Consider the following 16,019-nt stretch of genomic DNA (forward strand, 5'->3'; position numbering starts at 1 on the left):
CAGAGATGGGAGGATGAACGAGTGCCTATATCTGTGCCCCACAGCCTCTGGAATAACCCCATTCCCTGTGACATGGCCCAGCGCCTGAAGAGCCAGGAGCCCAGGCTGGACTTCGCCTTCTTTGACAACCAGTCCCAGGCCCCTTGGGGTACTTGATGGCCCCCTCAAGACCTTTGGAATCCAGCCAAGTGATGCACCCAAGTGATCCACCCTTCACCCACTGGGATAAATGACTCAGGAGAAAAGAGCCTCAGCAGGGTGCTCTGCACTCCACCCAGGAGGAAGGATACGTGTGTCCTGCTGCAGTCCTCAGGGAGAACTTTTCTGGGAACGAGAAGCCGGATCTGGCCAAAGGAGTATCCTGCTTTACATGTAATATGTGTGATCAATTGGGGACATGCGGCACACAATGAGGGTGTCATGATAATGCATGACACGTAAGGTTGTATGAGGCAGCATGACCCCTTGACATGTGGTGTTACATGAAACTCCGTGTGATGCATGTTCAATGGCATGGGTCCTGGCATCCCAAGTGGCAGGATACATGATTGTGGATCCATATAGGACACATGACAAATGTCCATGCCACAGGACTCGTGGCTGGCCAGATGACCTCAGGCTGGCCCAAGATCTAATTTATTAATTTTTGAAGCAAATACGTATTTATAGACTGCATGTGTGGAGCAGCTAGGTCAGGAAAAGTCTTCTGCGCGAGCTGGGAGGGGAGAGTGTCCATGCACTGACCAGTCCAGGAGCCCAAGGGCCAGGACTCTGGGACAAGCTGGGGACTTAGCCATGAAGTCCCCTCCTGCCTCATTCCTCAGCCTACCCATCTGTAAACTTGATGACCTCTCCCTTACTTACATACTAGCTTCCAAGGACAGGTGGAGGTAGGGCCAGCCTGGCCTTGGGAGTGGAGAAGCCCAGTCTGTCCCGTGTAAGGGACAAAGCCAGGTCTAACAGTACTGGGTGGGGGGCACTGCCAAGACAATAGGCTAGGCTAGTGGGTCCAGCTATTACCTTGGTGGGATTCAGGTGAGCCTCCAGGCACTCCACATGTTACCCAGTGTTCTTGTTACTTCCAAGGAGAACCAAGAATGGTTCTGTCACACTCGAAGCCAAGTTTGATCAATAAACGTGATGGTCTTCCACCTCTAGCCTGAGTCCGATGTTTCCTGCTACTCCACTGAAGTCAGAAGTGGTTCACCCCCTGCCCTGGGGACTGGACAGCAGTGCAGACAACAGAGAGGTGTGTTGAGTGGAACACTGGCCTGGGAGTCAGGAGACATGGGTTCCCAGCTCAGACCTTTTCTCTAGTCATGTGGTCATGGGCAAGTTACCTCCTCTCTCCAGACCTCGCCTGCAACATGAGGGTGTTATGGAAGCTCAGCATGTTAAAAGCATTTTTTGTTTGACTTGCATAACATTGAAACTACTTTCTGAACTCATTGTCAGTATTTAAAATTGGGAATTTTACATAAAAATTCAGATTCTGCCGGGCGCGGTGGCTCAAGCCTGTAATCCCAGCACTTTGGGAGGCCGAGGCGGGTGGATCACGAGGTCAGGAGATCGAGACCATCCTGGCTAACATGGTGAAACCCCGTCTCTACTAAAAATACAAAAAACTAGCCGGGCGTGGTGGCGGGCGCCTGTAGTCCCAGCTACTCGGAGGCTGAGGCGGGAGAATGGCGTGAACCCGGGAGGCGGAGCTTGCAGTGAGCCGAGATCGCGCCACTGCACTCCAGCCTGGGCGACAGAGCGAGACTCCGTCTCAAAAAAAAAAAAAAAATTCAGATTCTGGCTGCTTTTAAGTGCTAATCCAGCACTCCCACTAAAGAGTCACATGACTGTGCTTTTTAGATGCACACACATCCCTCAGCTTGCTGCAGTCCTCACCGCTCCCCATTGTCTTGACACCCCACCTGACCCCACTTTTTGCTGTTCTTTGACCCTGGCCTGGAGAGTTTGCATGGGGATGTTGTACCAGAGGAACATGGCTTTGGAAGTCAGACAGGCATGGAACAGAAGGTGACTTAACCCTTTGCTACCTGTCTATGAGGTACGTGGGTTAGCAGCCACCCCGCAACACACACACACACACACACACACACACACACACACACATCAAGACTGCTGGAGAAGTCAGGAAAGCAAGACGAAGAAAGTTACTGGCAAAAAAAAAAAAAAAAGTACTGGTTCCATCCTAGTTCTCCTCTCTTTTTATAGCCAAATATCATACGACGTGAAGAGATGCCCCAAATGACAGATCAGCATCCTCTCTCCCTCCTGTAGTTAAAACAAGTTGATTTAGGGGGAGCCTCCCACCTCATTGTGAAAAAACAGGTCGGGAGGGTGCAGTTACAGCTGAGCACCACTGGAGGGCAGGCTAGCCCACTGGCGATTCATGCGACAACTTCCTTCACTGTGGGACCCAGAAGGAAGTTAGGAGGTGATGCTAGGGCCTGTTCCCACCTGGCCTAGTAGCTTGGGATGTCCCCGCCTACCAGTGGCTCACCTGGATGGCTTGGCCTTGACCTTTGCAGCCCTCCAGGTTGTTCCCGAACCCCTCCAAGCATGAGGAGAAAGTCCTCCGGCCGAGTGCCAAGCACCCATACCTCACACAGGGCCACCCTTACCGGGCCACGGTCAGGGCACACCTAGCAGCAAATTGGCCCGTCTGCCTGGTCATGGGGGAGAAAGTAGGCAGGAAGAGGATCCAAGAAGTTTACCAGGCAATCCTGGGCCCGAAATTCTGTCTCCCTTTCCTGGGACATGATGCCAAGTTGACCTTGGCCTTCAGTGTGCCCAAGATCACCTTCACACTACAGGGGTTGCATTTCCTCCCCTCCTTGCCCAAGAATGAAGGATGAGTCCCTCAAAGCCTGGAAATGGCTTGGCAGGGGAGCCAAGGCTGAGGAAGGAGCAGAGGGTACCAACCAGAGGCACCTGGCCATGGGGGACAGGGGACCCCGGAGCTCAAGGACACTATTTTCATTTGCTGCATAGCCATTTTACTTTTCTCTTCTGCTTTTTCCCCCTTCATATCTGCCCAAATTCTACACTCCAAGAAACTTTCAGCAGCTTCCCTGAAATAAACCACAGTATTGCCGGCACTGCAGAGCTGGCTGGGCCTACATCAAGTTGGTGTGAAATCACCTTGTTCATTTTATTAAGAAACTTCCTGTCTTGCAAAACTTCCTCTCTTGCCACCTGCCTGCTTGGAGGTCTTAACTGGTTTTTCGTTTGTTTGCTTGTCTTGTTTTTGTTTTTGTTTTTGTTTTTGAGACGGAGTCTTGCTCTGTCACCCAGGCTGGAGTGCAGTGCTGCAATTTGGGCCCACTGCAACTCCACCTCCTGGGTTCAAGCAATTCTCCCACCTCAGCCTCCCAAGTAGCTGGGATTACAGATGTTCGCCACCACGCCTGGCTAATTTTTGTATTTTTAGTACAGATGGAGTTTCACTATGTTGGTCAGGCTGGTCTGGAACTCCTGACCTCAAGTGATCCACCTGCCTTGGCCTCCCAAAGTGCTGGGATTATAGGCATGAGCCACCATACCCGGCCTGTTTTTCTATCCAATACGGATAGAGTATAACCTCCCTGCCCCCTTCTTCCCCAAAGTAGGCTCAGTTTAAATATATACATGAAAACAAATAAAATTCAAAGAAAAGCAAGGTTATGGGGTGTCAAGCAGGATGATCCAATGGAAGCTCCCCATCTCTGCGTGTGAGCCCTCGCACTGAGAATGCGATCAGGCTGGTAAGTACCCGTGTCTATCTGCAAGACTGGGAAAATCTCCTTTTGCTACTTTGTCTCTCAGCCTCCATCTTATAATTGTACAAATTGAATGTTCATCTTTCTTTTTTATTTTTATTTATCATTATTATTTTATTTTTCCTTAAGTTATTGGGATACAGGTGGTGTTTGGTTATATGAGTAAGTTCTTTAGTGGTGATTTGTGAGATTTTGGTGCACCCAGTGCCCAAGCAGTATACACTACACCATATTTGTAATCTTTTTTTTTTTTTTTAATTTATTTTTTAAGACGGAGTCTTGCACTCTCGCACTCTCACCCAGGCTGGAGTGCAGTGTCGCGATCTCGGCTCACTGCAAGCTCCACCTCCCGGGTTCACACCATTCTCCCGCCTCAGCCTCCCAAGGAGCTGGGATTACAGGCGCCCGCCACCACGCCTGGCTAATTTTTTTGTATTTTTAGTAGAGACAGGGTTTCACCATGTTAGCCAGGATGGTCTCAATCTCCTGACCTCGTGATCTGCCCACCTCAGCCTCCCAAAGTGCTGGGATTACAGGCGTGAGCCTCCGCGCCGGGCCATATTTGTAATCTTTTATCCCTCACCCCTCTCCCACTCTTCCCCACAAGTCCCCAAAGACCATTGTGTCTGAATGTCCATCTTTCTGATGGGAGTCACAGACTCCCCTTTCACTTCCTTCACACGCCTCAGGTGCTGTCAAATTGCCTCCTCTATCCTTCCGCTAAAGACACACACCTGTCCAGCCAGTGGTTCCCAAGCTGTAAAACTGCAGTTATAGAAATTGTAAGGGTGTCAGGATCTTGTCACCATGCAGATTCTGGTTCAGCAAGTCTGGGGCAGGGCCTGAGATTCTGCATTCCTAAGAAGCCTCCAAGTGATGGCCGTGTTGCTGGGCCATACTTAGCTTAGAAGACTGTAGATGAGAGGATCGCAAGCCTGACTGCACATTAGAATCACCTGGGAAGCTTTTAAAAATCACTATTTTTAAAAGGAGTATTTGGGCTGAGTGCAGTGGCTCACACTTATAATCCCAGCACTTTGGGAGGCTGAGGCAGGAGGATCACTTGAACTCAGGAGTTTGAGACCAGCCTGGGCAAAATGGTGAAACCTTGTCTCTACAAAATAAAATAAAATAAAATAAAATAAAATAAAATAAAATAAAAAACACACACACAAATTAGCCAGACGTGGTGACGTGCACCTGTGTAGTCCCAGCTACTCGGGGTATGGGGAGTGGGGTGGGGTGCTGAAGTAGGAGGATCACTTGAGTCCAGGAGGTGGAGGCTGCAGTGAGCCAAGATCATGCCACTGCATTCCAGCCTGGAGGACAGAGCAAGACTCTGTCTTGGGGGAAAAAAAGAGTATTTAGAAAGCTCCCTGAGTGATTCTAGTGTGCAGCCGCAGTGGAGACCCACTGGTCTGGAGTATGCCATCTCTTGGAGAGGCTGGGCAAGCCTTTGCACCTGTACCCCTTATTTTGTCCTGAGGATCCCATGACCCTCCCTCTCCAGAGAGGGACACTAACTCCAGAGACTTTTCCTAACTTTTCTAAAGGTACAAAGCTGGTAACTGGTGGCACCAGGAATCAAACCCGGGTCACTCCTGTGACACCCACAGGGACTACCCCAGTTTTCTCATCTGTATAGTAAGGGGATGAGCAAAAGGAGGTTAGGCATGAGGACCTATGTTCTTCGGCTGCAAAGATGACCCTTATGGCTCATTTCTGCACTCCCTTGGGGAGAGCTCTGGATCCTCAGCACCTGCCCTACCTGGTTATCTCTGTAGAGCATCACCATCTGTGATATACTCTAGGCCCAACAATCCCAGCAACCACCTCCTCTGTTTCACAAATGAGGAAACCAAGACGCAGAGAGAGAACATGACTTGCCTAAGGTCACACAGTGAGTATTTAGTGGGGCTCTGACTCCAACTCTGGAACAAAAGGAAAGGGTGACCTTGGGGTGGTCCTGGGCTGGAGATTTAACTGGCCTGCATGTCTGTGTGCTCCCTGGAGAGAGAGGGGCCCTCAGGAAGGCAGGAGGACCGTGTACCCTTCTTGGGCTCTGCTTCTGCCCCCAACCCTACACTTCATGGCCAAAGCTAGGCCTGAGGACCTGCGGCCCCACTAGAGAAGGACATGCACTCTGGGCACATCCAGAGCTTCCAGGAAAGACCGTTCAGTGGCTGGTTTGGTAAAGATCATCTCATCCCGGGGCAAGGCTCAGGAAGTTCCAGGGACTGCTGGTCTTTGTCCTGCCTCCCAGTCACCCCAGTGAAGAACCCTCCCCTTGGCCCTCGGAAGCCACACCTGGTGGCTCATCCCATACACACCCCAACCCTGCCCTAGCTGCCCAGAAAGAGACCTTTGCCCTGGGAAGGAGGGAACGGTAGAGGAGCTTTCCCTGGGGAAGAAAGGCCAACTGGGGTCCCCTGGGTTAGGAGCCTGGGGCCAGAGGCATCAGTGGTCCTCACGGGACCCTTAGTCCTCCACCTACCGGCCCCCCACACACACACCCACACATACTCCAGCACAGGGTGAGAGCTGAGGGAGGTGTCTGGGACTGTCTGGAAGGGCTGGAGAGGTCCGGATATCCTGATCCTAGAAAGGGACCGTCCTTGCATCAGAGTGACCACAACCCTGGAACTTAAAAAATAGCAATTATATGGCCGGGTGCGGTGGCTCACACCTGTAATCCCAGCACTTTGGGAGGCTGAGGCGGGCGGATCACGAGGTCAGGAGATCGAGACCATCCTGGCCAACACAGTGAAACCCCATCTCTACTAAAAATACAAAAAATTAGCCAGGTGTGGTGGCGGGCGCCTGTAGTCCCAGCTACTCAGGAGGCTGAGGCAGGAGAATGGTGTGAACCCAGGAGGCAGAGCTTGCAGTGAGCTGAGATCGTGCCACTGCACTTCAGCCTGGGCAACACAGAGAGACTCCATCTCAAAAAAAATAGCAATTATACACCAGCCCTGGTGTCTACACTGGCCTGGCACGTTACAATCTCACTGAATCCTGTCTCATTGGATTCTCACAACCATCCCATAAAACAAATACTGTCTATCCTATTTTACAGAGAAGGAGAGCAAGGCCCAGAGGATTGAGTGATTTCACCCAGGGAGCCTCTGAGCAGCTGGGATTCAAACTTATGGCCATGACTCCATGCCTGAGGTTTGACGCTGGAGTCAGCCACACCTGCCTCTAACCAGGAGATCCTTGAGGGGATCCCTCAAGGATCCTGATATGTTTCCGTATCAACCCCCTGTGGCAGATGCTATTTTCTAAAGACAGCCATCACGCTACCTTCCATCCCACATGCTCTTCCTACTATGTGACGGTGACACCCCTCTGTGACTACAACAGAAGTGACATTATGTGACTCCCAAGGCAAGGGCCTGAAACAGACGATAACGCTTCCACTTGCTTCTGTGCAAATGCTCACTCATGGAACCCTGTGCCATGCCACTAGGAAGCCAGGCTACAAGGAATGGTCACACGTAGGTGTTCCAGCTGACAATTCCAGCTGAGGTTCCAGCGTCCAGTGCCGGCCATATGTTCAAGAAAGCCTTCTAGACAATTTCAGCCACCACCATGATCTGACTGCAACTGTATGGGAAACGCTGCACAAGACCTGCCCTCGATGAGCCCTGAGGACCCCGAGAGTGTGAGGGATAAGTTTTGGGGTGATCTGTGATGCAACATAAATAACTGGAACACCCTCCCTCCCCCACCCCTCACACACCCCTGGCCCAGCCAGATCCCTAAACAGCTGGAGCTCCTTCAATGTGTCTTTCATTCACAAGCACACTGATGTGCACAGGCAAACCTGGGTATTCTGATTCGTTTTTCCAAACAGCTTGGACTGTGAAAATAAACACCCCGATGGCAGGTGTTGACACACATACCCTGACATGGGTCTATTTCGGGGCCTGTAGGCCCTCCCACTGTGCACCGAGAGGCCTCCACCTGGGCAGGGAAAGACTTCGTTTAACATTTTGCAGTCTTGTGTTGGGTGTAGAATGAAGATAAAGCACGTAGAATCAACCTGTGACGGATGCTTGGCCTTAATCAACTGCCTCGGGGCTCTCCTGATCCCTGGCCTTCTTTTTTAAAGATAGCTTTATTGGGACATAATCCATACACCATGACCTTTGTCCTTTTAAAGTATGCAAGTCAGTGGTTTTGAGCACATCTACAGTTGTGCAATCATTACTATAATCTAACCTTTTTTTTGACAGGGTCTTGTTCTGTCACCCTGGCTGGAGTGCAGTGGTGTGATCACTGCTCACCACAGCCTCAACCTCCTAAGCAACCTTCCCACCTCAGCCTCCTAACTGGGACTACAGGCGTGTACCACCACACCTGGCTAATTTTTTTTTTTTTTTTGGTAGAGATGGTGGGGTCTCACTATGTTGCTCAGGCTAGTCTTGAACTCCTAGCCTCAACTAATCTGTCTGCCTCAACCTCCCAAAGTGCTGCGATTACAGGTAGGACTGCACTCTGCCTAGAATCTAACTTTAGAACATTTTTTATCATCTTCCAAAGAAACCCTTTGCCAATAGCAATCACTCCCCATTCTCCACTCCTGGGCCAAGGCAACCACAAATCTGCTTTGTTTCTTTGTGGATTTGTCTATTCTGGACATTTCATCTAAATGGAGCCATATAATATTTGTCTTTTGAGACTGACTTCTTTCACTGGGCATAATATTTTCCAAGTTTGTCCATATTGTAGCATGTATCAATACTTCACACCTTTCTTTTTTTCTTTTTCTTTTTTGGAGGGGGGATGGAATCTCCCTCTGTCACCCAGGCTGGAGTGCAGTGGTGCAATCTTGGCTGCAACCACTGCCTCTTGGGCTCAAGCGATTCTCCTGCCTTACGAGTTGCTGGGATTACAGGTGCTTGCCACCACGTCTGGCTAATTGTTATATTTTTAGTAGAGACAGAGTTTCGCCATGGTGGCCAGGCTGGTCTCGAATTCCTGACCTCAAGTGATTGCCTGCCTTGGCCTCCCAAAGTGCTGGGATTACAGGTGTGAGCCACCACAACTGGCCAGTACTTCACACCTTTCTATGGCTGAATAATATTCTGTGTTGTGTGGATATACAACATTTTGTTTTTCCATTCATCAGTGGATGGACATTTGGGTGGTTTCCACTTTTTGGCTATTATGAATCATGCTGCTATGTACATTTGTGTACAAGTTTTGTGTGGCCATATGTTTTCATTGCTGCTGGGTACATATCTAGGAGTGGAATTGCTGTGACTCCTGGCCTTTGCACTCTGCCTCCTTGGCTAGAGATCCAGTATCTTCCTTGACAGGCCCAACTATCTCATCCTTCAGGTCTCTTAAAGGAAGCCTCGCTGACTCCCATGGCTGAGTTGGGTCTTCTGTGCCACCCTATCTCCAACCTTTGCACATTTCATATGGCGATGTGATTGCCTGGGTCCTGGTCATGGCCCCCACAGGTGAGCAACTTGAGAGAGACCGTCTGCTTTTGTTCACCACTGTCCATTCCAGTGCCTGGCTCTCCTGCCGCTGGAAAGACAAGAGACAGATTCTGAGCAATCAGGAAAGGCTTCCTGGAGGACGTGGGGCTGGAGTTGGGTTGATAGGTTGGTTTGCCCCAGAGCTGGGCAGAGGGCTTTGATGGCTTCCATGGAAGAAAGGTGAGGAGAGCTTAGAGAAAGGAAGGATGGATGGGTGACAAGCAGGCAGAGAACAAAGCTCAGAGCCCCCGGGCTGTTTAGTCTCGGCCCCTCTAAGGCTGCAAAGTGCCAGTGACTCAGATGTGGAGGGAGGCTCACACGCTGCAGCGTGAGGCTCCCACATTAACCCTCACCTGCCTGGAATCGAAAAGCCACAATGGAAGCACTCGGCACGCGGCGTTAACCCTCAGCTGCCCAGTCCTTGAGCCCCAGGGCCAAGGGCTGTGGACATGGCCTTGAGATCCCCGGGAAGGCCCCGCCCTCTCTCCCCCCAGAATCTGATTACGTTAGGCTCAGCCTTCTGATGCCCGGTGGTGAACTTGCCCAGAGAGCACCTAAACACCGTGGAGCGGCCAGCGGCTTGAGCGCCCATAGACAGACAAGTGTCCTAAGAATTGGTGCCTCTTCTAGGGAAAAGGAGGCCTGGGCTCCAAGACCTTAAAGACTCGCCTAATTTTCCGCACGGATGAGTAGCCCCAGGCCCAGTTCGGATCCGTCTTTATCTCATCGTCTGTGTCAGAGAAATATGTCATGTTTCCAATCTCTGGCGGCAAGAAAATGCCGAGCTCTTTTGCTATTGGAGAAAAAAAAAAAAAAAAGGAAGAAAATACTGCGGCCCTAATCCTGCCCAATACATCCCAGAACCCAGCCTTGGGTGTTGCCCCGAGGGCGCAGCGCCGCTCCCATCCGCGCTGGGGGTCCGAGTGGCCCTGGGGCCCCGCAGGCCCGGGCTGAGGCCACCCCTCTGTTCCCGCGTCAGTGGCCCTGAGCGCACAGCGCTCGGAACTCGGAGGTGCCAGAGACTCCGGCGAAGCAGGCCTGGGGAGGGCGCGAAGCCACGTTGTTCCGATCCTCAGCCACCTGGGTCCCAGCCTGGAACCTTCAGACCCTGGCGTTCGGGCCCCCTCGGTGCCAGACGCCCCGAGTGCCGGGGCGCGCCGGGCGCGGGCTGGGAGCGGCGGACAGCGGGCGGGACAGCGCCCCCGCTCCTCCCGTGGGAGGGCGCGCGCCCCTCCAGGAAGCTCCCGCCTCGCCTCCCGCTTCCCTCCCCACTCCCCGCCTCGGCCGGAGGGAGGAGCCCGAGCCGCCACCGCCGCCGCCGCCGCCCGCCCGGCCCGGGAGGAGAACCGGACCCCGAGCGGCTGGGAGCGCACGCGAGCGGGCCGTGGCCGTGCGGGCAGCGCCCTGAGCCCGTCCCGCGCCCGCGGGCCCGGCCGAGCAGGAGCAGCGCCCGGGGATGCCCGGGCGGCCCGGAGCGCGGGCAGCGGCAGCCGTGCGGTGAGGGCGGTGGCGCCCGTGGGACCCGCGGTGAGTGGGGCCCAGGCAGGTGGGGCAGCTTGGCGCGAGTGCCCAACTTCGGCCTTGGGGCTGGGCTTCTGGATCCAGCGGCGGGTCCGTAGGAAGCCGGGTTCCGCCTCGGGGGGCTGCGGCCGTCTAGCCCCCACCGCCCGCGCGAACCCGGACACCGGCGCTTAGGTGACTCAGCTCCGACCCGGCCACGCGGGGGCGCCCCGCCGGCGCCCGGACTGCGGGGGAAGGGCGGGCGGGGTCCCTGGGGAGGGGCGCGCCCTTGAGGGTCCGAGCCCAGCTGCTATGGGGACCCTCCCACCCGCCCCAGGGACTTGGAGGGCGTATGGGAGGTGGAGTCCCGCCGCTGCCACAGCTGCTGAAGGCGTGAGGTCGCGCTGGCTCTTGGCCGGCGCGGGCCGCTCTCCGCGCCCCTCTGTCCTCCTCCCTCCCCTGAACACCCACCCGCAGCCCCAGGCAACTGCCGGAGGGCCAGCTCCCAGCCCCGGTACTGGGAGCGCAGAGGGGGAGTGGAGCTGGGCAGCTTCCCAGAAGTCGGAGTGTGTTTGCAAACTAGTTTTTGCGAAAAAGCTGTCTGGCACCTGTGTGTTTAAAGGGGGCGTGGGGGTGGGCATGGAGAGAGCGGGGGAGCAAGGCCCTCTCTTATTCCCTGTTTCTCGCAGCGATGCTCCTCTGAAAATAGAGGGGTCTTACTCCCCTCTTCCCTGCCCTTCCCACCCCATCCCCCAGCCTCGCTCTCCGTCGCCCCCAGTTAGAGAAGCTCTCCTATGGGGAAGGGGCTGCTTCAAAGGGGGTTGTGATTTGCCCTAGGTCACAGATGCTGCTGGCTCTGGTAGCCAATAGGGGGTTCATCTTGCATCTGAATCCCCTGCCCCGTATGTACTGGGGGAAGGGACAAGTGGTCTGAGAGAATGATCTGAGCCGCCCTTTGTTTTGTCTACCTTAGTTTTTTGCTCCCTTAGGGGTGTGTGCTGTCTTCAAAGGGTGGGGGGCTTTTTCTGCCCCTTGGGCATCCACAGCTTCAGGGACTGCAGGGAGCCCGTGCTTTTCAGGAAACAGACGGTGTGGTGTGCGCAGATTGTAATCCCTGGCAGCTGCAGCCTGCCTGTGGCCAGCCCTGATGAGGAGGCCTGGGAGACCTGGGTCTGAACCCCACCTGTGACCAACAGGGAGCTTGGCCCAGACCGTTCGCCCCTGTGGGCCCTCCGGGTCATCATCTGTGAAATGGGCTAATGTTCCAGGGCCTGCCTCCTGGAGAATGGACACAGCATGAAGGTGCGGTTTCATGGCATTCCCCCTGGCATATGTCCCGGTGAGCTCCAGGACCGCCCCAGCCAACTGGATTGGAAGGGGTCACCCAGGCAGGTTTCTCCATGGAAAGAACCAGGGACAAAGGATGTGGATGCTTGGGTTCTTCTCGTGGCTGTCACTTCCTGTCTGAGTGCCTTGTCACCCCTTGGACTTGGGGGTTTGTATCTGTAAAATGAGGCAAATTGTGACATGATCCAGCTTACAGTCGGGCAGCTGGGAGGCTGGAAGTGGGGAACGGGGAGCAGACGTTCTGCAAGTAGGGAGCACTTCATGACTGGCAAGTGTGGTGTCTCTGGTGGTGTTCCAACGGACACTCCCTCCCCTGGGATGTCAGGAGAATGAAAAACTGGGGCATAAGGGGAAGAAGATGGCTGAGAATGGAACCTCGGTTTCTATGTCTGTAAAACAGTAAGTACTGGACCCCATCCGGTCCTCCTCCCAGTCCTCAGTTTCTGTATCTGTACACTTTTATATTTTTTTCAGGTAACTGTGTATTTCTGCAAAGGTAGGATTAAATTAGATTGCAAGGACTCGGGTGCCAGCACTTACTGGTACATGGTAAGTGCCTGGTTAACTGTCATTGTCATTATCCATGGGAATATTAAGAAGCCTGATGTGGGTGACTGCATCCAGGATTCTTTGTGGGATTGTCTCAGGCCAATTTGCTCCTCCCCCTCCCATCAGGACTTCTGGGCTGTTCTAGGGGCAGGGGGCTGGGGTGAAAGAGGACCAGGAGAGGTGGTAGTTCTCATCCAGGTGTCCCCATTTCCCCACATCTGACTGGCTTCACAGGGCTCTAAGGAGTGAACAGAAAACAAAAGAGCATTCTCTAGTAATTTTCTCCCTCCTGTCAGAGCAGGAGGCATCATCGCCAGGTACGGTCCCCAATCTGAGAAGCCCTCAGCTCAGGGTCAGGGTGCCCCCAGCCTGATGGAGGTCTCTGTCCCTCTCCCCTCCCCTGACCCTTACACATAGACGGCACTGGGGCTACTGAATCAGGAGCAAAACACCTCAAGGACCCAGCTCCTTCCCCCTTGCAGAATATGGCCTCAGAGAGGCAGGAACCCTGCAGGACACAGTGGTGTGGGCTCTGTGGGAGCCGGGACGCCAGGTCACCCTGTGATCTTGGCAGGCAGCAGCTAGAAAAGTCCACAATCACATGTCTCCCCACCTCCCTGTCCAGAAGGGAGGACGTGGGGGTCCCACCATACCTGAGGACTGAGCCCAGGTTAGAGGCGCCTCCTGGCTCACATCCTATTGTCTTCTGCCGTCATTGGGCTACCGGACCTCAGCTGTCGCTCCCATGGCAGTCAAGAAGACTGCTATTCCACATCCTGGGACATTTCTTTCTTCCTTTTTTTTTTTTTTTTTTTTTTGAGACAGGATCTTGCTCTGTCACACAGGCTGGAGTGCACTGGCACAATCTCAGCTCACTGTAACTTCCACCTCCCAGGTTCAAGCGATTCTCATGCTTTAGCCTCCCAAGCAACTGGGATCACAGGCGCGTACCCAGCTAATTTTTGTATTTCTAGTAAAGACGGGGTTTTGCTATGTTGGTTAGGCTGGTCTTGAACTCCTGGCCTCAGGTGATCCACCCACCTCAGTCTCCCAAAGTGCTGGGATTATAGGCCTGAGCCACTGTGCTTGACCATGTAACATTTCTTTACTTGTCCTGGCCACACCTGCTCTGAGGTCTGCAATGAGACTGACCGTAGTGAGACTGTGTCACCATCCCTCTTCACTGCTGCATCTCCTGGTTGTATTTTTCTTGGGGCATTTGCCACTCTTCAAAATCATCTTCTTTACTCATTGGTGCACCAGCTTATCCGCCTCGCTCCCCAAAGGGTGTCAGATCCACAAAAAGGCAAGAGCAAACAGTGTCCATCTTGTTTAGGGCGGTGTCCCTGCACTTAGAACAGTGCCTGGCACATGGTAGGTGCTCGGTAAATCCTTGTGTGAGGAATGACTGCACCTGCCCCTCCTTGTAGCCTCCTGTTAAATGAGTCTGTGATGTTGAGTGATGGATCCTGGGAGAATTATGAGCTTGCCCTCTTGAGTCTCTGGAGGGATCCCTGTCTCACCATGCTGAGTGCTGGAAGGAGCATGGCCTTGCTGACAGCTAGATTTCAAACTTGTAGCCTACAGAACTGTGAGAGAATCTAAGCCATTCAGTGTGCGGTGCTCAACTAATCCATGGCCAACCAGAGTTTGAAACCCGGTAGCTCAGCTCCCAGCATTCACTGTGCTCTTACAATACACTTTTCTCAGGTTGGGCCACCAGGGGCAGATAGGCAGACCACTTGAGCCCAGGAGTTCAAGACCAGCCTGGGCAACATAGTGAAAACCCATCTTTACAAAAATAAAAAAATAAACAAAATTAGCTGGGTGTGGTGGTGCGTGCCTGTAGTCCCAGCTACTTGGGAGGCTGAGGTGGGAGGATTGCTTGAGCCCAAGAGGTCAAGGCTGCAGTGAGCCATGATTGTGCCACTGTACTCCAACCTGGGTGAAACAATGAGACCCTGTCTCAAAAAAAAAAAAAAAAAAAAAAGACTGTTGGGGTCCAACCAGAGGAGAGAGGGATTGAAGGAGTTGTTTGCTAGGAGCTGGGCATACTCCCTCTGTGTTTTTGGAGAGGGGACAGCCAGGGCACATCAGGCAGGCCAGATAGCCTCAGCTCCTGACAAGACACAAAAGCCTGCAGGGATACAGTTGAGTTGCAGGGAGAATGGGCTCCTGAACCACACTAGGAATGTCCCCACCGCAGGGCCTTTGCACATGCTGGGAAATAGGTAGAGGAAACAGCACATGCAAAGGCCCTGTGGTGGGGACATGCCTAGCGTGGTTCAGGAGCCCATTCATTCATTCATTCAGAAATATTCACTGAGTACCTGCTGGGCACCAGCTATGGCTGGGATACAGCCATGAACAAGAGAGACCAATGCCTTGCTCTCCTGGAGCTTCTGATCTATTAACATCCCAGCTCAAATGCGGCCTCCTCCGCACTGCCCCATCACAATCACTTCACCCTGCTTTATTCTCTTTGGGACATTTTCCACTATCTGAGACTTCCTGCCCTTGCCATTTGCTCACCTCTCTGTCCCCCAACTCCATCCTGAACGCCTATGCCCAGAGCCTGAGTGTGTCTTGATCATGGTTGCCCCCACCCAGCATGCAGCAAAGTCCCTGACCCAGAGGAACTGCTTAAGAAACATCTGTTGAACGACCAAATGGATGACTGCATGGTGAGGGAAGCCCTCCTGGAAGGTAGAGGCCCAAAGTCACAGGTGAAAGAGGGATTACATCTGTGCACAACCCTCTTCCGTTTACGAGCTTTTCACTACTGCCTTAAGAACATCATGAAGAAAGTAGTGGGGACAGCTCTAGTTAGCAGCAGCTCCATTTCCTGTATGAAGAAACTGAGGCTAGAGAGGTTAGGACACACGGCCCGGGTCGCATAGGGAATGGGTGACTTTCTCCAGCACACCTCAGTCCCTTGGGTGGACAGGCAATGGCAGCAGGTGATGTCCCACCCAGGGGACCTTACCTCCTCCACCTTCCCAACCCCCAGTCTTTCAGTCCTAGGCAAATCTACTTTCTCTTAGACACACAACTTTCCCCATTCCCTCCTCCATGGGAGTCCCCTGCCCTCTGAGCCACTCCCAAGGTCCCCTAAGTACTCAGTCCATGCCCCTCCCCCCATGGAGCTTCCTGGGAGGCCGGAGGGGAAGGAGCTGAGACCCAGGAGGGAGGAGTGGCAGGAGAGGACAGAACCCAGTTCCTGCACTCATGGGGAGTACAGTGGAGGCTGCCTCTCAGCCTGCTAGGTCAGCCCCTCTGTAAGTGACACAAACCTTGCAGTGCAGGCTGAGCTGAACCTGAGGCCTGGGAGGGTGGGAGGGTCCCAAGGGAAGCCCCC

At 53.4% G+C, this 16,019-nt stretch overlaps 2 protein-coding genes across 10 annotated transcripts in view; both read left to right on the forward strand.

Moving 5' to 3' along the window:
* NLRC5 (NLR family CARD domain containing 5) overlaps positions 1-1,157 on the forward strand; it is a 93,836-nt gene extending 92,679 nt beyond the window's left edge. For all 8 annotated transcript variants that reach the window (XR_010583917.1, XM_065537489.1, XM_065537491.2 and 5 more), the window contains one exon: positions 45-1,157. Coding sequence is in view for 7 of the 8 variants with exons in the window: in XM_065537489.1 (XP_065393561.1) it covers positions 45-156 (112 nt within the window). In the remaining variant the exon portion in view is untranslated. The remainder of the gene's footprint in view (positions 1-44) is intronic.
* A 9,444-nt stretch (positions 1,158-10,601) lies between these two features.
* CPNE2 (copine 2) overlaps positions 10,602-16,019 on the forward strand; it is a 54,175-nt gene continuing 48,757 nt past the window's right edge. For both annotated transcript variants that reach the window (XM_065537494.1, XM_045381997.2), the window contains exon 1: positions 10,602-10,792. The gene's annotated coding sequence lies outside the window, so the exon portion shown is untranslated. The remainder of the gene's footprint in view (positions 10,793-16,019) is intronic.

The sequence above is a fragment of the Macaca fascicularis genome, chromosome 20 (genome assembly GCF_037993035.2).
Source record: "Macaca fascicularis isolate 582-1 chromosome 20, T2T-MFA8v1.1".
Classification (NCBI taxonomy): domain Eukaryota; kingdom Metazoa; phylum Chordata; class Mammalia; order Primates; family Cercopithecidae; genus Macaca; species Macaca fascicularis.